General features: G+C 40.8%; 1 protein-coding gene and 1 long non-coding RNA gene across 5 annotated transcripts in view; one reads left to right on the plus strand and one right to left on the minus strand.

Moving 5' to 3' along the window:
- Positions 1-21,814, plus strand: part of PLEKHM3 (pleckstrin homology domain containing M3) — a 132,718-nt gene that overhangs the window by 38,557 nt on the left and 72,347 nt on the right. For all 4 annotated transcript variants that reach the window (XM_040703912.2, XM_015289505.4, XM_015289508.4 and 1 more), the window contains 2 exons: positions 6,983-7,128; positions 14,046-14,239. In XM_040703912.2, coding sequence (XP_040559846.1) covers positions 6,983-7,128; positions 14,046-14,239 — 340 coding nt within the window. The remainder of the gene's footprint in view (positions 1-6,982; positions 7,129-14,045; positions 14,240-21,814) is intronic.
- Positions 1,457-20,985, minus strand: LOC121111271. Its single transcript, XR_005861490.2, has 2 exons — positions 20,815-20,985; positions 1,457-2,014 (listed from the first exon to the last, which is right to left on the minus strand). It is a non-coding gene; the product is annotated as an uncharacterized LOC121111271 (long non-coding RNA).

The following is a 21,814-nucleotide window of genomic DNA, read 5'->3' on the forward strand; positions in this document are numbered from 1 at the left end:
ATTCTGCTGGTCCCCAGGAACTCTTGACTATTTTTTTTGGTCCATTTGTCCAGCGAAGCCAGTCCAGGTTTATATCTTCATGAATTAATTACCAAAGTTTAAACAAAAGAATATCAAGACCAGGAAGTCTGAATGTCCAGGTCTCATCTATGTCAGGATAGAGAAAGCTACACCTGGAAAAATGGAGATGTTTTCAGCCCTGAAAACTCAAAGTCTCCAAATTCTTCTCTAGAGATTAAGGATCACGTCACAAGAACCTATTTCATTTGCTGGGTTAGCATCTTTTAAATCAAGTAAGTCAGCTCACATGTCAGTGCAGTGTATTATTGGCAGAACTGCTGTGTTTGTATGATAACAGAAGAAATGTAAGTCAGGTTAGATGATGAATCGTATGCTAGCTGCTGGGAGGGCTTCAGGTTCTTTGCCTGTCCTTCTGCAATGTTGATGGGCTTATGCATACCTGTGCCGTGTAAATCTGAGCAATACATATGCCCAAGGTAGCACTGTGGTAGTGATGGGCAACCAAGAAGAAATTCAGCTAACTTTGGTGATGAATGTATAACCACACTTAATTCACAGTTGCTCCTCATGTTAGGAGATACAAAACCAACTGTGTATTTGAATGGAAACAGGGCTGATTATTTCAATGTATGTTAATAGTCTCTTTATCAAGTAAATGGAACTCAGCAAACTGGGGAGCCTTCAGTGTAAGTAAATGAGTGAACAGTGCAGAATTAAGTGGTGTTCAAGCTAATTGCAGGGCAGGAATGAAAACTGAACTAGGTAGAGGCTCTGTGTGTGAAGTGACCTGGACATAGATGTGGACATTGGCACCAGCATCTGCTCTGATCTTACAAACAGCTCACCCGCTCTTAGCTGTATTCTCAGCTGCCTTCCCAGTGCATAAAACCAACTATGAGTGTCATCATTTCTAGGATTAGGAATACTATTACTAATTACATTAAATCTTCAGTTTACGTGTGGCTGGTGGACTTCCAAGAGCTGGCCCAGAGAGTGCATTCAATCCCCACCCCTGTCTAAAGAGCTGGTGAACTACCAGTGTCTGCCACTAAGTCATTCCCTGGGAAATCCTATCCATTTCTGTCTAGGAGTGCTTCTGAATCTCAGCAAAGCCCCACATATTGGAGAGGGCATGGGGAAAGAGCAGCAAATTAGTTGAGGTGTGTCATATTCTTCATCAGTGCTGTGGTCCTGCGAATGAGAAAAAAGGAATTTTTCAAAGCACTGGGGAGAATGCAGACTGCCCATCTGTTAAAGGATTCACAAACCATAATTGCATGTGAAGCCTGTCTTCATTGCTGTTTTTAATTCCCTTGGAGCAAGTTCTTTGGGAAATGATGGCATCTTGGCCCTTCTTAGCATTTGACACTAAGGGTAAAAGAATCTATATTCTGGTAAAATTGAAGTGGAGAAATCCAAGCAAATAAAGAGTCAGTTTCCAAAAGTAAAGTTTTATTGCAGCCATTTGATGCACAGCTAGTATTTTTTTTGCTCCTAATTTATTGATGAAGTCTATATGTGCTGTCACCTGGCTTTTTTCCACTCATGGTTATTTTTTCATTGTTGATCTTCTTGGAGAGGGTGATAGATCTGTGTGTTCAGTATGACTGACATAAAGGATGTTGTTTACTACACCTAGCTCTGACAGTCTAAATATTGGATGACTGTATTAAACCAAGCTTCGCTGACTGGAAGAACGCCTGGGTGCTTAGAGGATGACTCATCTCGTCTGCCTTGGGGAGCTGCTGTGTGCATGTGAGCTGTCAACAGCAGGAAGGGATGGGTGCTTCCTGACCCATCTGCCCAGCCTAGGCTGGGGCCTGCAACCAGCAAGCCTGCCTGGGGTGGGTGGCCAAGTTATCTTGGGCTGCGTGTTTCATCTTTACTGGCACTAATCAGGATGGGAAAGCTGTTAACTTAGGGTTTAGTTCAAGGCTCCAGCCAGTAGTTGGGGTTCCCATAGATTCAGGAGGGTTGGTCCATCCTTTGGAGTCTGTTAAAAACCAAACAACAAAATTGGGAATTTGGGACTAACAAACCCTTCCTAATTTCTGGAGAAACCGATGTGGATCATAACTCTAGAATGAAGAGCTGGATTGTTAGTCTGTCTTCCTCGTGAGTTTGAGTTTTTCCGCAGTAGAGTGAACTGGGGAAGATGCACAAAAACATAAGGTCAGCAGCTAAAGTGCAATTCTCACTTTCCCTGTTTTTGCTGAGAAGCTAGAACAGTGTTTTATGTCTGATCTAACACTGAAAATTTGTTGCTCTGCACCTTCTGCTTAGTCTGTTTTATGACTTTATCAAGCTAAAAGCCTTTTGAAGTTTGTGGGTCATTTTTCTTCTTCATATTGTATGTTGTCTCTAAACGAATTAGCTTCTAAGCTAATCTGTCACAGATTTAATTATGGTACACAATCACGAGGGAGTTGCTTTTTCCTGATACTGAGTAAATAACTTGATTGAATAAGGAAAACAGTTCTGTGCTTATTTCGAGTTTGGTCTTCCTCTTTCCTTGTTTACTGCTATAGCTTGCTTCAGTATTTTCTTGCTAAATGGTTGAAGAACAAGGTATCTGGATAAAGAATAGCTGTGTGTATCAGCCATGACCGTAAGAGCTTTATGACACCCTAAACATGACAGAAGTGGTGTTTTCTACACTTTGCAGAATGGGAGGTGTATTGTAGTGTCTTGAATTTGTCCTCCATGCTATACCTCTCACCACCACCTTACGTCAAGGACAGAGATTTGTGATAACTTTTTTTTTTTTTTTTTTTACTACTTGTAATTCTTTCCTCCTAAGGTCTTAGCATTTGGAGGTAAGTTTTTTTCATGTTGATACTTCTACTCTGCTCACGGAGGTATTGTAGAGAGAGATTCTTCTGTGCCCAGCAGCACTTTCTTGCTGCTATTTCTTCTAACCCCTCTTTTCTCTGCTTGATTCTAGTGTAGTTTTGTCATATTTTTGGTGATGAAAGGTTTAGGATCATTCCTTACCTCACTTTGCTAACTGTATGACAGCCATGCTTCTCCCATTTGTAGCTTGCTCTGTAACATCCTTTAGGTAGGGATGATTTTGGGGATAATAACAAACGTTGGCGTATTCTTCTTATTCTTGGCTCAGGATTTGCGAGACCTTTGTACAGAAGTTTCATGGATACTATTCTATATGAGCATTAGGAATAGTTGAGAGGGAATTGGTGAAAGTAGTGCTGCTTTTTTTCCCCAAAAGTGTGGAAGCTGTTTTCTTTTTTTGTAGGCAAGTATTTTTTTTCTGCAAATGTAAATGGTCCCTTCTCCTTAGTTAAATCTGTTTGCTGAGTTATGTTACCAATCTGTGAGATGGCTGGCTACATCTGACCATCTCGTAGGGAAGGATACTGACGAGTTTAAGCCCAGGAATCTGTACCAGCTTTGCTTTTGGTAAACATGACGATAAGTTTATGTACCTGAATGGCTAAGTGTGGAATTTCCAAGGGCATTAAGCCCTCTGCTATTCTTTTCTCCTCCTTTTTTTTTTCCTCTTCCTCTTGCTCTTTTTTTTTCTTTCCCCATCTTAAAAAAACAAAGTAGCATAAATGGTCTATGCTATAGAAATATGTTTGTCACACTCTACATCGCTTTGAACTGCATAACATCAAAGAAAATCAGTGCTTTGATAACTTGATTTGAAAGGATTGTAGAAATAGCCATCATTATGAATCACAACAGATAAGAATGGTAAGGATGGTGATTTTCCAGCAACAGAGCTTGTAAGGTAAGGGAAAATGTAAGGTAGGTGCCAGTGCTGCATTCTCATCAAAAATATCCAAACCTTACAATTGTTGTGTAGCTTTGCAGAATATGGTTGACTTGAGGGTGCGAGGAAGATAGGGAAATACTCCATGTAAAAATATGTTTCTGAGAAACAAGGAAACAAGCATGGGTGCAGAGAAGTACTGGAAAAAAGGAGAATTGGCTGCTAGGGTAGTAACTTCTTTTTATAAAGCTACCCATCCTGAAGGAAGCAAACCCTGAAGCTTCAGGGTTTGCTTACCAAGACCCTTTTTACTGCAGAGCCCTTCAGTTCTTCTGGGCTGGATGTAGTCCTCTGAGAGCAGGAGAATGTACTTCTGTCGTTTGTCATTCATCTCCTGAGGAAGCTCTCTACATAGACTTGTACAAGTTTCTGGCTCTAGGAGGTGGCAGGAAAGAATGTCTAAATAGCACCTGCTCATCTGTAGATATTTTAGCTTGGGATGGTGACAATTCAAATCTAAGAAATTGGAGTTCAGCATATTGCTGCCTTCAGCCTAACTAATGGGAGCTAGATTGCTAAGACAAACCAGCAGCTTGTGGAGTGGCAGGGAATGAAATTAGTGTGTACTGTCCCATCCTTATTCCCTAGAAAGTAAATGTTGGCTAGTGGGAACATTTAAAGAAGTTTTAATGGTACTGAGCTAGGAGGCATCAGTCTCATTCAGTCGTAGTTGTACTGCTTGTACTGCATCACCTGGTCCAAACACAATGAGCTAGAAAAACCCAGCGTGTTATTAAGCAGCTCGTTTCACCCAATGTGAGGGGATTGCTGTATGTAATGCTACAGCTGGAGTCAGTTGAGGTATCAAGATTCATGCTTCAGTGCTTTTCAATGATAAAAGAAGTATCTAGAGGCAACTTGCAAGGAGAAAGATTTAGACCTTTCGCCACTTCTTTTTACCATGCTGTCACTTACAAGAGATACTCTACTGAGATACTGCTGACACAAACACACTCTCTGAGGACTTGCCTCTATTTAACTTGGGAAGGGGGAAGAAATGCTGTCTTTTGTATAGTCCTTCATCTTGCTCCATGAGCAAGGAGGAGCAGGATTTACCTCTGCTGTGCTTTTTAAAACATTGGGCTCCTTAGCAACAGTGTGAGTACCTTCTGTGAGCATCTTCCAGAGTTAATAGATGAATATCTCATCAGATGGACAGGACTGGTTATTTTGTGTCTCTTCAGTTGTTTAAAACCTTCACCTTTGTTTGCTAAGGCAATTTAAAACAGAAAGAAAAGTTCTGTGTGTACAGTAGAGTACTGATGCTAAGCTTACCACCAAGTATGCCCTCTGACTATATCCACAGCAGCATTGTAGAGCAGGACTACATGGGAACTCTTATAAATGGCAAGTCTGGAAACTGCATTTGTTTAAAAAAAAAAAGAACAGGGAAGTGCTTGCTTTGTGCTGAGGGAAGTATGAATGTAGAATGGAATAGAATAGTTGGAAGGGACATTAAAAGATCATCTGTTCAAACTGCTGGACCACTTGAGGCTAACCAAAACATAAAATGTATTAACGAGAGCATCAGATGCCTCTTGTACGCTGTCAGACCTGGGCATCAACCAACTTTCTAGGAGGCTGTTGGCTTCTAAATTATGATCCCAAGCGACAGTCATGTGTCATTTTGTTTTGTAATGTGCTGCTGGGTTTCTTGTCTTCAGTTTACCCATGTAAAGGCACATCTGCATTCTCTCTGCCCTAAAACTATTGCTCTGCAAAAAATGCTGCTACTGTGTACCATACAAAAATTATTTCATCGATGACAATAACCTACAGTCATAATATTTAGCTTTTCTGTTTGATGATATCAAACTAAGGTGAGGTAACCTAAGATGAGATCACATTTTTGCATTAGGTATCTTGAGTAATACCACTTAATACATGCTCACATTCTGATTGTGTGAATGGTAAAGAAGGAAACATTAACCTAAGTTTTTAATCAACTCTGTTTTTTGAAAACAGGTGGTCATATGAAGGAAGGGTTTTAATTAGTTTTCTCATTAGTTAAAGTAGGAAACTTCAGGAAGGCCCTACAATTGGGTGTGGATAGGCTGGGTTGATTGGCTAAGGCCAATTGTATGAACTTTAACAAGACCAAGTGCTGAGTTCTGGGCAGAGTGGCTAGCAAGTGAGGTGCAGAAAAAGGATCGGGGGGTATTAGTTGGCATTTGGCTGAGCATTAGCTTCCAGTGTGCTCAGATGGCAAAAGCAGCCAATGGCATCCTGGCCTGTATCAGAAATAGTGTAGTTAGCTGGAACAGGGAGGCAATTATCCCCCTGTACTTAGCACTGGTGAGGCCACACACTGAGTACTGTGTTCAGTTTTGGACCCCTCACTATGAGAAAGACATCAAGGTCCTGGAGCATGTTTAGAGAAGGGCAGTGAAGCTGTGAAGGGTCTGGAGCATGAGTCTTACAGAGAGTGGCTGAGGGAATTGGGATTGTTCAGTCTGGAGAATGAGGTTCAGGGGAGACCTTATCACTCTCCACAACTAACTGAAAGGAGGTTGTAGTAGGGTGGGGGTTGGCCTCTTCTCCCAGGTAACAGCAATAGGATGAGAGGTAGTGGCTTTAAGTTGCACCATGTGAGGTTCAGGTTAGGTATTAGGAAAAGCTTCTCAGACTTGGTGAGAAGCTGACTTCTTGGTGAGAAGCTGAGTGTGGTCAGCCAAGCTGACCACTTGGCTGACCACACTCAGGCACTTCTCAGAGTGGTGAGTGGTGAGACCGGACGTGGTGGAGACACTGTCTCCGGAGGCGTTCAAGAACTGTGGAGATGTGTCACTGAGAAATATGATTTATTGGGCAGTGATTCTTTGGTTTTTTTTTTTTAATGTCAATGACTTTTAAATGCCTAGTATCTCAAAGTTGCTCTTCTGCCTTTGTTTCTTGAGAAGTGCTAAGTACTCTTTGACTGCTCTCTGAACTCTGTTAATGAAAGTATTTTGAGCGCTAGACAAAGGATATACTTATTTCTTTGTTTCTAAGGAAAAAGACACAGTGATTGTGGAGATTTTGTTTGCGGTTATGTGGTGGTTGGTTGGTTTTGTTTATTTTTTGTTTAGATGACCTCAGAAGAAGGAGTAATTACTTTCCTTACTGTACCCTGAGTGTGCACCTCTGGCATACTGTACAAACCCAGTCTTCTCCTCTCTCCTTCAGGCTGTCAGCGCTCCATAGGCTTGTCCAATGGCAAAGCCAAGGTGTGTAGCTACAGTGGATGGTATTATTGCTGTACCTGTCATGTGGATGACAGCTTCCTCATCCCTGCACGACTGGTTCATAACTGGGATACTTCCAAGTACAAGGTAATTTCCCTGTAAGTTGATTTACTAGTGAGTGAACTGAATTGCTGTTTCTATCTAAACAAAGACATTTTACTACATGTTGAGGATTAAAGGCATTGTCTGCTGATATCTGCTTTGACTTGCTTGCCAGAATGATCCTAGCCTGACAAGTCCATGTACTCTCAAGAAGACGGATATTTTCATCAGTTTCCTTAGCCAGGCCTATGGTGTTTCTCCAAAGGGGCAGATGTACTCCTTTTCTTGATGATGTCTTTTCCATTGTTGCTCATCTAGTTGTTCAAGAGACAGGGAGAGACAGAATGACTGATTGAGGCTACAGGTTGGTAATGCTTACTGATGGATACTAAAACTGTTGAAATGCCTGCTGGAGACAGGCATAACCTGAAGATGGTGCTTGCAGAAGCCCAGTATGTCCTATCTTGTGGCACAAACATTTCCAGAATGCCAGGACATTGCTATAGCATTTGTTTCGACTGGATGCTTGAAAATAACACGAAGAGAAAATTCTATTGTTCTTTACTTGCCACACAAGCTGCATTTCTAAAACTTCAGTGATCTGCTATTGCTGCTGCCTTAGTGGTTGGTTACTGTATAGTAGGAACTGATTACATGCCTCCAAATGTTATGCCAACAAACATATTAGCAGCGTTGTTTTGCAGTAACAGAGGGCATGTGCTGAAACAACAATGAACTCATAAGGAAACCAGATTATACTAGAACTTCAAACCTAGCAGCCACTGTTAGGAGAGGCTGTTTGATGTTTTGTGTCTGCGAATATTATTATTATGGGCTATTTGAAAAGGAAAAAAATAACCAGTAAATGCCCTATTAGAGGAAAAGCAGCGCTCTTGAGGAAGAAAATTTGACGGAAGTGAAGATTATTAAAAGGTAGCCAGAGCCTGCCATCAGGAAAATGATAGTCTTGAACCACGAATTGCAAGATTTCTCAGAGCTACAAAGCTCTGATATGTGGAAACAAAAAACCCCAAACCCTTCCTTTCCTAGAAGCTAGGAATAAATATTTAAGAGTAATTTTTTTGGATGCCTTTGCCAAGGACTAAACTTGCTAGGCCTATGACATTATAGGGAGCCCTCATATGGAACAGGTAGATGTTACCATGGTAGGTTACCATCTATATCTCATATCAAGGTGTCAGTGATACTGCCAAGAAAATAAACTGGTCCGGTTTCTAAGCTTGGGGGTTGAAAACTATGCTCTGTGCTCTGTTTCCTGTGGCCTAGGTGTAAGCAGCTGAGGGGAGAAATGAAATTAAGACTTCCAAGCTTAAGTTTTCATTGAAAATCTAACATACTGCAACTCTTACAGTGAGAAATAGTTTTGCATTTTGTCTATACATGTGTAAGGTGGCTTGGGGCTACAACCAAATTCTGTGCCAGTCTGTACTTTGTCAGTTTCTGTGCCAAAACATTCAGAGATGAATTTAAGAAAGGAAAACCACTCCTTAGTTTGGAAAACATGACAGCATCTCCAACTATTAGGGGGGGAACTGAAACAGGGAGAGAAGGTCAAGGGGTCATTATGTGCTACAGTAGCAGTGTCAAAACTGAGCTGAGATCACCAGCTGGATCTCTTCTGCTCCACTTCATCCATAGTTGTTGTAACTTTTAGGAAACCTCTTGGATTTTTTCCCTGTTCTGTTCAATTCTGCATAAACATGCTTTTATTTTTGTCCTTGCTCTGTGCCCATGTTGGCTAAACAGTGCTTCCCTGAGGTTGGCCACATATTGCCTGCACTTTCACATCCACATCTTCTGCCATTCAGGGGCAGGGTTTGATATTCCTTTTTTCTGTATGGTCTGAAAGGCAATTTAGTGTTGGCTGCTGCACTTAATATTGGTAATGAAACTGCATGATTCCTTAGCAGTGTATTGATTAAATGTGCTGATTTGGCAAAGGCAGACATCTTGTCCCAATTCCTTGAGGTGATCTTGGTAGTAATAATTTCCTATGGGGTCAATTTTAAATAAGAACACTTAATTAGTCAGCATTTCACTTCTGATAATTGGCCATTGTGCCCATATAAAGCCATGTGGCAACATTCCAAAGTGAATCTTAGCAACAGAGCTTCTCCTAAAGGCAGAGCCATGGCCCTTGCAGGTAGTGCAGTGATGTCTGAAAGTACAGCTGCTGCAGTGGGTGCCTCGTTCCCCAGTGGACTAATAGCATATCCCACAGAGGAGGTGAGAGGATTAAGCACACATTTGATGGTCAGAGATGGAACAGGGCTTCAGTCTTCAAAAACTTAGTATTGCACACAGACTAAAATGTACCTAGCATTTTACTAAATGGAAGGAAACTGAATGAAGAATTTGAAAAACTACATTCTTTCTCATGCCTTCTCAGTGCCTTTTTTTTTTCCTTTGTTTTTTTTTTTTTCCCCTCTGAGAGGTTTCTGGTATCTGTCATACCTGTCGAAGACAAAACAACCAGCAGCACATACTCTAGAACATAGACTTTTATGGTGATATAATGTAATTGGACATGTTTCTCTTCTGTGTTTCTTGAAGTCCCGCTCAGCTGTGTACTATCTTGCATCAATTAAGTAGGTTTTATAAATGGTTCTTGTCTTGCTTTTGGCAAGACAGGACGTGAAAAAAAGGAGAAGTAATAGAAATCTGTTGAGTTGTCTTCTCTTACCATGTTGAAAAACAACAATGCACTTAACACCTGAAAGCACATGGATAAGAAAAATCCCCTTGGATGCAGTGAAAGCTTTCAAAGGACTTGGCGGTTAGGTATGTGTCTTCTGTCATAACCAAGCAGCGGTTCAGTCCTCAGGTACACTTTTTTTTTTTCTTATCTCCCTGCAGTTTCCCTATTAATGTTTTTCATACTTTTGTGAGGGGAAAAGAAAAGAGGTAATCTTGTGAAAATGCCTTCCTTTTATTTATGCCAACTGTTTTCCCAGCTTAGATGCTAGTAAGTTCTGCAGTTTGGTTCAGGTAGGTTCCAGCCTGTGCAAACAGATAAACACAGCAGGAAGTAAACTGTCTGTGCCAGAAGGCCTCAGGGGAGGCTGGTAGGTGAACTGAGTTCTGAACAGTAAATTTGCAGCCTCTAGGAAAGTCTGGAAATGTTAATATCCGTCCTTCTGTGATGCTTGAAATTAAAACTCTTCAGTTTGCCCCGTATCATTCATTACTGGCTTATCAGTGTGTATTCTGTCCAGTATAACTTTGGTATTGTGAACATGCTAATATACATACTACATATACTACACATACTACATGTACTACATACATATACTAATACACATACTAGTATATTGGCCAATTGCAATGTGAATTACTATGACTGCCTGACCATTCCCATTATAAGGTTGCATTTCAGTGTCCTGTAACTTTGCTATACTTGGTAATGTTTTACATATGTGCCTGTGTCAGGCATGCAGAGTGAAAACAACACGTCCCTGTCAGCAGATGATGCTGGGCAAAGCTGCTTTTTTCCTGTAATCAGCACTCTGCAGGTACACTGGCAAGGAGAAAGGTTCGTTTTTCTCCCCTCAAAGGCTGTGCTCAGGCTGTGCAGCACCAGAGCTGAACAGTAGTAATATCTGGTCCCCTGGGATTGTGGTTTGTACAATAAAAGGAGCATAGGGCTACATGTTAAGCGATGGAGATGAGCTGCTTTTTGTTCAGCTCTGTACTAGTATGAAGTAGAGCTTGTATGAGGAGGAGAAAAAGATGGAATTGATACAAAATTTAAAATTTTGTATTATTGTCTATAGTATTGCAGTCACACAGGTGATTGTGGATCTGGTGTTGCTTTTGTTTCTGTTTTCTTAAAGTTGCAGCCTCAGGAAAGCTCCCCTGTTCAGGGGTGAAGCTGTGCACAGGTATTGGTGTAGCACTGGGACAGTCATATCTCCCTGATTGCTGAGGCAGGAGGACAGGTGGATGAGGAAATCCCAAAGACTAGAGAGACAATACTGAGTTGAGTCCCTTGCCCTCTGTGTGGGAGGTGCTACTTGCTCTGCCAAGCATTCATGTGCTTCCTAGTGTATCACTGAATAAATAGCTTAATTTCCCCTTTGGTGGATGAGGAATAGTATTTTTGCTAGATACTGTGGTTGTCAGGAGATAGTTGAGGTATTACAGCCAAATAGTTCAATGATTATAAAAGCAGTTTGAAAGTAGTTGTTTAGCTTTGGTCTCTTTTGTACACCACAGTGCGTCTAAAAACATTAACGATGCTAATGTTTGAAAACTTGATGTAATTATAGTCTTGATCTGTAAAATCAAAGTTGCCTGTGCTGCTCCTTACACAGCATGTTACTTGTGCTTCCATTCAGAGGGCACAATTCCTTGTGTATGCATTGTTTTGAAAAAAAAAAGAAAAAGAAAAAGAAATGAGTGCTTAATAGAAATAAGTGAGCTGTTTGAAATAGCTTCAGGACCTGGGAAATCTGAGGGGTTGTAGTCTGCCATATTTAAAATTACCTGCCTTATTATTTGTGTAGTTATTGGTGGTAAGGTTGTCCTTGACATTATTAAGGTTATATCTAAAGCTAGTTCTCCTTAGAGTGATGCTTTTTATAAGGATATACAAGGGCTGCACTGAAAGTAATGCCTCCTATTTTATTATGTTGGCCCACAATGTCAGAGGCAGATGGTGGTGATATGGCTGTAGAGACTGACCCTTCCCACCAGTATCCCATTACATGTTGTTGCTATGTGACAGTTGTCAGCAGAGGGGCCGTCTGTCAAAATGGTGTCTGACATGGAAGTGTGTATGAAGCGAAGGCGTGTCACTGAATTCTTTCACGTAGAGAAAATGGCACCCACTGATATTCATTGATGCTTCCTGAACATTTTTGGAGACCAAAGAGTGGATGTGAACACAGTGAGGTGGTGGGTTGTGCATTTCAGCAGTGGTGACAGTGATTGGAAAGACAAGCTACGTTATGCACAGATGGCCTTGCACATCTGTCCCACCGTGGAAGGAAGCGTCTCAATCAACTCATTCCTGCAAATCAGTAAATTGTAACCAAGGAACTGTGTACTGAGCTGAATATTGACTTCAGTGTGTTGGAAAAGATGGCGAGAACATTTGAATATTGCAAAGTTTGCACCAGGTGGGTCCTACAAATGCTCACACAGGAACAGAAATACGGCTTTATGCAAGTTTTTCAGGACCTATTGAACCAATATGAGGCTGAAGGTGACAGTCTCCTGAATCATGTAATTACTGGTGACAAGATATGGTGTTACCACTGTGAACCAGTGTCAAAATGGCAGTCCCTAGAATGATGCATGTGAATTCCACATCAAAGAAAAAGTTCAAGACATAGTTCTCAGTGTGTGAAGTAATGGACGCTGTCTTTTGGGATAGGAAATGGGTGATCCTTCTTAATTTCCTGGAACCTGAACAAACCATCGACTCTGACTGCTACATGGCAATACTCGTGAAGCTGAAGTCTTGGACTTCCAGGGTCAGGGTAGATGAGAAGACAGCCTTTCCCTTGCAACAGGATAGCACCAGGCCCCATATCTTTTTGAAGATGGTGGAGCACATTGCCAGTGTTGGCTGGGCTGTCCTACCTTGCCCACCATATAGTTTGATTTTTTCACCTTCTGACTTCCATTTGATGAAAGACGGACTGCTGGGCAACATTTTTGTAGCAATGATGCCATCATACAGCTGTGAAGTTGTGGGTCACCTGTGCTAGTGCAGATTTTTACAAGGGTGGCATACAGGCTCCTGTTCACTGCTGGCAAAAATGGTGATGACTGTGATGGAAAAAATAGTGTTTTGTAGCTGAGAATTTGCTCTGTCAAGTAGTGTTATTGTGGTCTTTATTTCTATTGTAGTTTCCATGGAAATAAATAGGAGGCACTACTTTTGAAGTGACCAGCATATATTGCTTCTTCCTGCCTTACAACACTGGTAGGGAAGTGACGTCCTAAATCTCAAGAGGCTGTGGTGTGCCCTTTCTCCTTTTGTTGATTTCACAGAAGGTAGCATAATTAGCACTCCCTCAACTCAACACTGCAAACACTGATTTAAAGATCCACAAGGACTAATTGATTTGTGGAACACACAGTATTTCTATAGCACAGTTTCAAGTGATTTGCAGCTTATTTCAGATAATCCCATCTTTTCTTTTTCAGCTGTGATAAAATGCAGAAATGAGACATGAGTGTTTTTCGTCTATCTCACCTCAGAAACAGGAATATCTTTTTCTAATGGGAATAAAACTCCCATTAATTTATCAGGATCACAGTAGCTCTTTAGAGGTGGAGATAGAACAAAGCACTCTCAAGAAAATGTCATTAAAAAATTTCTTGCAAATGAAACATTGAAAATGGGTAATACCAGTAAAATTTAGATGTATTTATCCATAATTTAAAAAACTTTTTAGATGTGCTTCAGAGTTTTTACATTATTTTAGCCACACTGGCTGAGCATGTAGCAAAGGCAGTAGAGCTTTATTCTGGAGTTCTGTATCCTGGGACAGCACAGTATGCTTGGATTTGCAGTATATGTGTTTCCTTTTCTGGTGCTGTGCTTTGGCACTTAACTCGGTCACTTGTTTCTTTCCAAAGGAAACCAAGCATAAAAATATTAACAAGGAAGAAACTTGATTATCACAGTTTTAAGGCCTAAAAGTACACGTAGTGAGCTGTGTTATCCTGCAATGAAAATGCGTGGCTGCAAATATTGCTGTACTTTGGATAAGTAAGCAATTATCTCAGGCATTCGGCTTTGATGGGCTTGATGAAGTTTGAATTGGCTATAAGCAGAGACAGTTGGCTCTCTCTCAGCTCTGTTTTCATCTGCAGTTGCTAACAATAATATTTCAGATGCAGAATATGGCTGACAAAACACAGAAGGGAAGATCTGCTTAAAAAGAGTTGCGAAGAAAGCTTATCTAAACTGGTTTTATGTCTTTCAGGTATCAAAGCAAGCCAAAGAGTTTCTGGAATATGTGTATGAGGAGCCACTGATTGATATCCAGCAGGAAAATCCCATGTTGTACAAGCACGTTGAATCTCTGGCAACTGTTGTCCGCCTGAGACAGCAGTTAAAATCTCTGCGAGCCTATTTGTTCAGCTGCAGAGCAGCAGTGGCTGAAGATCTACGAAGAAGGTAAGAACCACAGACAACATGTAGCACAAAAGTATAGTTTCCCTGTTGTGGTGGTGTTTTTTTTTGTTTTTTTTTTTTTCCCGTCATAATCTAGTTCTGAAGATGTTACCCATTTAGAAAGGTGTTGTTCTTGGATCTGACTTTGCTGGGCAGCTGGGATATCTACCGCCAAAGAAAATGGTTTCAGTAGGTTTTATAGGGTCTAAATATCTGGAGTTGCTCTCGACTGCTATTAGCCCAGGGGTCCCACGTTGTGGTGAGCATCTTTTACTCCTGCTCAGGCTTCTTGACTTTGCATGAATGTCTTTAAGTCAGGTATGATAAGTCATGCTCCCTTGCCACAGCATCTGTCTTTCAAGTTATCTAAATATGGTAGCCACTGTCAAGAGTTTGAACCAGCTCAAAGTATAGCAAAGCTTAATCAGTGGTCGAGTACTTCTGCCCTCCTCTATGACATATATGATCTCACAAAAATGCAGAGGGAGATGCAGTCCCCTGCAAGTGAGTCAACTCATGAGTTATGCAATGCCAAAGTAGTCATGCTGTTGTTCAGTCACCATCTTTTCCATGCATCTCTTGGCTCTGCAGAGTGATTTGTTTATTGGAAAATAGATACTCACAGCACAGCAGAAAATGTTTCTCAGCTTACTAGTTCTGAACTTCCCTTGAAGGAAACAAACTAAAAATGAACAATCTTCTTAAAACCTTCAAGACACAGTGGTGAATAAATAAACAAATAAAAACCAACCAACAAAAAAAAAAAAAAAAAACCAAAAAAAAAACCAAAAAAAAAACCCCACAAACCAACAAAAAAACTAGGTTCCTTTTGTCCTAGATTTCCTAAAGAGATTGGGAGATAGCTGTGGCTATGCTGTGTTGTGAGACAAGTGGTTACAGGTATATGTAGCTGACCCAGTGGTAAATACATCACTAAGCATTTGTGAGTGAGACAAGTCCACAAATAAGAAAGCCACTGCTTTGAAATTATCAACTTCTGAAGGATAAGAAAGCAGATGCCATCAGTGACTGTGCTTTGAGCATAATTCTTAGGGATGGTGGGGATCTGAATTCTCTGGGAGGAAGAGGAGACCAATCTGTCTTTATCCCATGTGAGTGTGAGGTGAAGCCTGCCATTCAGTGGACAACCGTGTTGTTTGAATAACCACATCAAGAACGATGTAACAGCAGGTTTCTGGAGAGGGCACTGCAAAGTTCTTGCATCAGACCTGCTGGACTGTCAGTATGTGTCTGTATATGTATTACTGCACAATCCCCATTATTTTATAGGGCAGCTCACAACATTTTAAGAATTAGGATGCTTTTTTTTCTGTTATTTCAGACTACAGTATTATCATGCAGAGCTGTCTTACTCTTCAGCTACAATTATTTTCCTATGTCATCCTCTTCAACTGCAATAAAACTAAAAGGAAAAGAAGATTTATGAAGGCTGCTCTTAAGGAAAAGTGGTAGAAAAGAAATTGTGTCCTCTGATTAATGCTGAAGAAAAGAATGCCCTGATTAAAATGGACAGGAGGAGGCAGAAGAGGCTGAAGGTACTTAAGTAGAAGAGCAAAAGAGGAGACATCAAAGGAGGTCTAAACAGAGAAGTCTATGACTTAGGGACAAAGGGATGATGGAAAGCCAGGAGAAGGAGATTTGAAGAGCCAGAGCGGAGGGTAGGAGATGATAAGGAAGAGATCTCAGGAAATGAAGAGTTAATAAAGAAATTGAGTCAAAGAGGGGGGGCCTGAAAACTTGCCTCCAAAAAGTAGAGGTGGCAAGTGCTGAAGAAATGGAGAGAAGACAGAACATACAAAAATTATCACAGAAATCTGTGCATGATCTTTTCTTGGGGTGACAGGCTTGGGGAGAAACAGGAAAAAAAAGTCACAGAAGTATTGTGATAAGCATTTAACACCAACTCTAATTAGGAAAAAAAGGAGAGAAGTAGCAGCAGTATGGGCAAATATGTCACCTCCTGTTTTGTGGCTGTACCTGAGTGGTTGTATTTGGCTGGACATTACTGGAGGCTTGTTCCCTGTATCAGAATGAAACACCCAGGAAGGTAGGAGGGGAGGATGAAGCACATACTCTATTTTCTTATTTATGGGTTCCTTCACAATGTCTCAAATTAAAACTCTGTGGTGGAGAGAACCTCAGCCCAGGAAGGTTGGGAGTATTAAGGCATTGATTTTGTACAAAAGAAGCATCTCCAATTTGGTTGGATTTGTTAAAAGCACTGTAAAAGTCACTGGAGGAATGTTTCAAAAGCACAAATGCATCTTAGAGTTCAGCTTCTTCTCAGATTGTGAAGTCTCCATTGCAGTGAGTTTTGGTGCTCGGTTGATTCTTCAGATCTTCTGAAAGATGTTTGCAGAATTGGAAAGGTAGGGAAGTCCTTTTCCTAGAAGCATGTATCTTGCCAAGAACTGGTCGCTGTGTCTTTATTTGGTACGTGTAGTATCACAGCCTGCAGACCCTCACTACCAATGTAATGGCTTTACAGTGCACAACTGACAAGTAAATATGTCACTGTAATTTACCTTTGGTTCATCACGTGGGCCAGTTTTAAAAAAGGAGTTTAGAAACAACACGAAGAGACAGCATTCCTAAAAATAGTACCATTTCCGAGTTAGAAATGAAAGAAGGGAGGAGAAAATCCAGTTACCTATCTGGCTCTGAAAACATTATTTTTCTACTTGGTCTTCACCTAGTATGTGAATGACTATTAATCACAAGCAAGTGAACACAGCATCTTGGAGACCTGTCAGGCCCATATAAACAGACTGAAACAAACTGTTAATATTGCTGTCTAGGGAGAACTAAAAACAGACTGATTAATTGTATTGGCACCTTGCTGCCTTTGAGACACTAATAGAGCCTGCCTTTTTAGGGAAAAGCATATCACTCTGAGGTTTCTTTTATTAATACTATTTGCATTATCATCATCTTTAAATCTATACCTTGCTCTTGAACTCAGATCGCAAAACGAAGATGGCAACGAAGTTGGAAACTCTTGATGTCCTCTGGGAAGACAAAACTGTTTACAGTGCTTACGAGTCATTTTTTTCTGAAGAATTCCAGATGGCTATAAACCAGGTTAACTTAGGATCCAGTTGGTTTAAAAGTAGAAATGTTATTTATAATGCCTTGTGTGCAAAGACAGGTACTTTGGCAACTTCGTGAATCTTGGCATCTGGTAGGGTACTTAGGGCTGGGCTTGGCAGAAGCAACTGGCTAAGAAAGACTGGAAGAGAATAAGGAAGGAAAATAGGAAAAGAAGCAGAAGAAATCCTAGAAGTAGGTATCAGGCTTACAGTAAAACAGTGGTCTTCATCATTTATAATGATTTGTTTTCACCTATTGCTTCTCCAGATTCTAAACTTTTCATATTTACGGGGAGTAAAAACAAAAAAAAACCAAAAAAAAAACAAAACAAAAAAAACCGAACTTTGCTGGGAGGAGAAATAAGGCTTCCCACTGGTGCATATCAGCAGTGTTCCCCAGAGATTGGCCCGGTGATGAAATAAGCCAGTTGGTGAGCACCGTGTTGTTTTACAAGAGATGTTGTTATGCCTGGTATGTTGCAGCCATCACTTCAACATTGCGACAGACATAATTTGCCTCAAATGTCTTTACTCAACAAGTTCTCACTTGTTTTGGTTGCCTTCCTTGTGTTCAGACTGAAGCATATGAGACAAAACCTGGAACCAACATAGATTTAGTACAAGTGGAGCTATACAAATCCCACCACAGCCTGCTACTTCCAGGGTAGATGAATAAATAGCACAAGCAAATAAGATTACATCAATAAAGTGGATAGGTAGGAAAGAGAACAAGAATCCCAAAGTCCATTGAATGATTAGATTATTCTGTGAAGCTGTACTGAATGGTGTGTTATTCTGGTTTTGCTTTCTTCCTTTTGTTGCAGGGTGTGAAACAAGCTAACTGCTCCCATGCCATAGTCTGTCTTCCTCTGTTCTTGTAATTGTTGAAGTCTCTTCTGGGCAAAGACCCGCTAGAATGATTTTTTTGGGGGTGGTCTTCTGGTACTTCCACGTTTACTGTAGGGTAGTGTAACCTAGGTTTCCTTTGGAGCACTTTATGAGCTCTCTTCCCTCTGAACTACACACCTGAACTTGCAGTGTTGCTAGCCCAGATGTCATAGACAGATGGCAGTGGAATGAGGTAAGATAGTCTGCAACAGATCCTGCAGTACGTTAGTGCTCATTCTAATGTCCTCTGTCGTAATCAGACGTTCTGTGAAAGGTGGTGAGAAACTACATGGAAAAACTTCCCAGAGACCTGGATACGTTGCATAGTATGTTATGAGAAAGCCAGATTAGAGCTTGCAGTTGGAGGAGGAAGTTAAAGGTACTCCTCCAGTGCTGCAGCCCCATGGTCCTGGCTGAGCCTGCTGGTTTGTCAGCACAGAATGGAACAAGCCCAAATTCAGCTATGCTGAACAATGGAGTCCTGTCACTTCCTACAGTGTGGTCTTAGATGTATCACTTCTGACACAAGGATAGATTATTTTCAAAATATTTGTGTGGCAATTGGAGAACCTGTCTAAACACATCACACAATTCCTGATTGATCTTATGCAATCACTATACAACCAAATACCTCACATATGTGAAGCTGGGGCTATGTCAGGTCGTCTTTCAGACCAAGAACAAGGGAAGGTCGTTAAGTCATATTCAGACTGTCAAAAGAGAGTGTTTTTCATCATTTTCTCTGCATTGGGTAAGCCATTTGGAGAGTGGTAAATCCCAAAGCAAGAGAACAAAGACACAGCTTGTGAAAGCAGTTGACTATAAGAAGAAAATTTGAGGAGAGCAACAGAAGGATGTGATTTCATAGCACAGGGCTCTGAGTTGAGAGAAAAAAAAAAAAAAAGGAAATATGTTGCACAGGTGATTAGGAGGAGGGAGGGAGAGAAATACATTCAAAGAAGATATCTGGATATCCTGAGAGGATCAAGTCTTAAGACCAAATGACACCTAAAAGGAAGGAAGGATGAGAAAACAAATGCAGAGAAGAATGCTTGTGCCACTATTTTACGTAGATACTGTGTGTATGTGATCATTGCACTAGCTAAAATGAAGCATGCCTGTTTGTGGAGCTCTTACAAATGGACCACCTCTTTGCTTCAATTCTTGCTTGTTTTATTTTGTTTTGAAAAAGTAACTGTGTTTGTGGGCTTCTTTCAAGTTAACACCATAAAAATACATTTGGCTAAAATTGTGGAGGGCTCAGTATGAAGTTAAAGTAGATTTTGAGCTTTCAATTCAACTTTCTGGAACAACAAGACTGATGCCAGAGCAGCCGCAGGCAGAAGCAGTACTGCAACCTGTTTAAGTTAAGGGTAAATTGAAAGCACACAAGCCAGTGCTCTACCGTTGTAAGCATCCAGTTGAGGTATGTGCTGGGACACGACATATTTTCCAGTGGATCTTCAGGTTCATATTAGCATTTTCTGGTAGAGGGGCACCTCTGCACCTCCCGTCAAACAAACCAGTAGTACTAGATTTCTTTCAAAATGGTAGTTTTCATTCTCTTTTTTTGAGACTAGATTACTTTTAAAAATAATATACTGATTTAAACAGAAGTTCCTCTCACTTGTGCTCACTACATTAAATATTACTTGTGCCATTTTCATTCCAGTGTTTTTATATCAGAAGTTACAGTAGGGAACTTCTAGGATTCTTCTTAACTTGATTTCAAGATTATTTTCAAGCTGTTTTGAATTCGAGATGAAACTTGTGTCTCTAACTAAGTCTCTGCATCCTGCTTTTAGTATTGATGGTATTTGATTCCTGAGTTTGATCTGTAGTAATTTTTGCCTTTCACAATTTTACCTTAACCTTACTAAATAACAACAGAGGAAAGAGACTTACTACACTGCATTTTTGCTGAAAGTATATATCCTGATTTGGGATTGCTGATGAAAGATTAGCTGGTTTAGGAATGCTTATGGGGAATTTCATAACAACATGAAAAATTACTTTACCTGGACATGCGTGGTAATCAATCTAGCACTTAGTGTGGGCTAAAGTTATTTAGGGAACGGCTGCTCCCAGAAGAGTTCCCTTGTGAAATTGAAATGGTTCAGAAATGCTTTTTTAACCAAAGCCCTAGACTTGGGGAGGGAAGGAAGCAACAAACACAACAATCTGGTGTAAATACCTCAACAAGTAAATCAATGATACTTTATAAATTTTATTACTGTTTTCATTTTCTGACTCAGCAGGTTTCCCGGGACCCTAATTCCCTGAGAAACTTTTTTGTTTGACTGGAAAGTTGGGGTTCTCTTCTCCCGGTGTACTCCTAGGAGCTGGGATTGCTAAGGAAATGCAATATAGCAGAAGCCTGAATAAAATTAGATGAATTAGCAATGCAAGGAAAACATTCTACTTTTTCCCCCTCATCTTTGTGGCTGTTCTGTAAGTTAAATTAACAGATCCATGTATTTGAGTTAACTGGCAAGTTGCTTCTGTCCCTCTCCACTTCTTAAAGTAATTCTGAAAAATTTGAGGTGTGGTGAAAGAGATAAGAGCACGAGCTTCTCCTACCTGCATGCTGCATACACAATCACAGCTGTCAGAGGTGCACAATGCAAGGGTTTAAGAGGTTCTGTTGCCTCTTGTCCAGGAGGTGAAAAATGTGTTCAGTCTAGTGGGAATAGCAGAAATCAGTGTGCTGGCTTGCCTGCTGGTGCAGTAGCTTAAAAGTAAACTAGTGGTGATGTTTGTCAGCTGGTACAGTAGCTTAAAAGTAAACTGGTGGTGTGAGTCGCAGGGCCAGGCTATGAACAGTGCTGGCTGAGGAAATGGACTTGGTATCTGGGGTGCTGTGCCAGCTGTGGGTGTAGCAGCTTCCTGCAGAGGGGTGGAGAGAACTTTTGAATGTGGCTGTGTGCTAGTCTGGTGCATCTGCATCTCCCATGAATCAGAGCTCAGCCACGCAAATCTCAACCTGGCCAAACAAGACGCTCCTGGCTGGCATACGAAACCATGGTGCCAGCTTCCCCTTCCCTCCCTGCCCCCATCTCCGTTTTCAGCAGCCTTTTTGGTACAAAAGAGACTCTATTGTGCCCACCTGCCAGCTAACTTGATTTCTTTTGATTGTGGTGTAAAAAGAAGAGTTCGCTTTGCTTATCACATTTGTACTTTGGTTATAGTGTCAGGCTTGAGCAGATTAATTGGTTGAAGCTTTAGCCAAGCTGTCAGGGTATTTAACCCACTGGAGAAAAATGACCCAAGCAGATGATAAACAGGCTTTAAATGCAGAGCAATTACTTAGTGCTAACAAAGCACCATGACTACACACTTTGTCCAAATGCAAAAAGCAAAGCCTTATCGGTGATTCTGTTTGCAGGAGGACACTAAAAGATAACCTTTGTTTGTGCAAATACTTACAGGATAAGATCCTCTGAAAGGAAACAGTTGAAATTTCAAGTTCTATCTTGCCTGAAGGCTGATATATATCAAACGAGAAATAATAATAATCACAATCTGAGAATGCTTAATTCTCTGTTTTAGTTGGACCCAAAGTCTCAGAATGGTGTTTCTT

Source organism: Gallus gallus, chromosome 7 (assembly GCF_016699485.2).
Source record: "Gallus gallus isolate bGalGal1 chromosome 7, bGalGal1.mat.broiler.GRCg7b, whole genome shotgun sequence".
Lineage (NCBI taxonomy): Eukaryota > Metazoa > Chordata > Aves > Galliformes > Phasianidae > Gallus > Gallus gallus.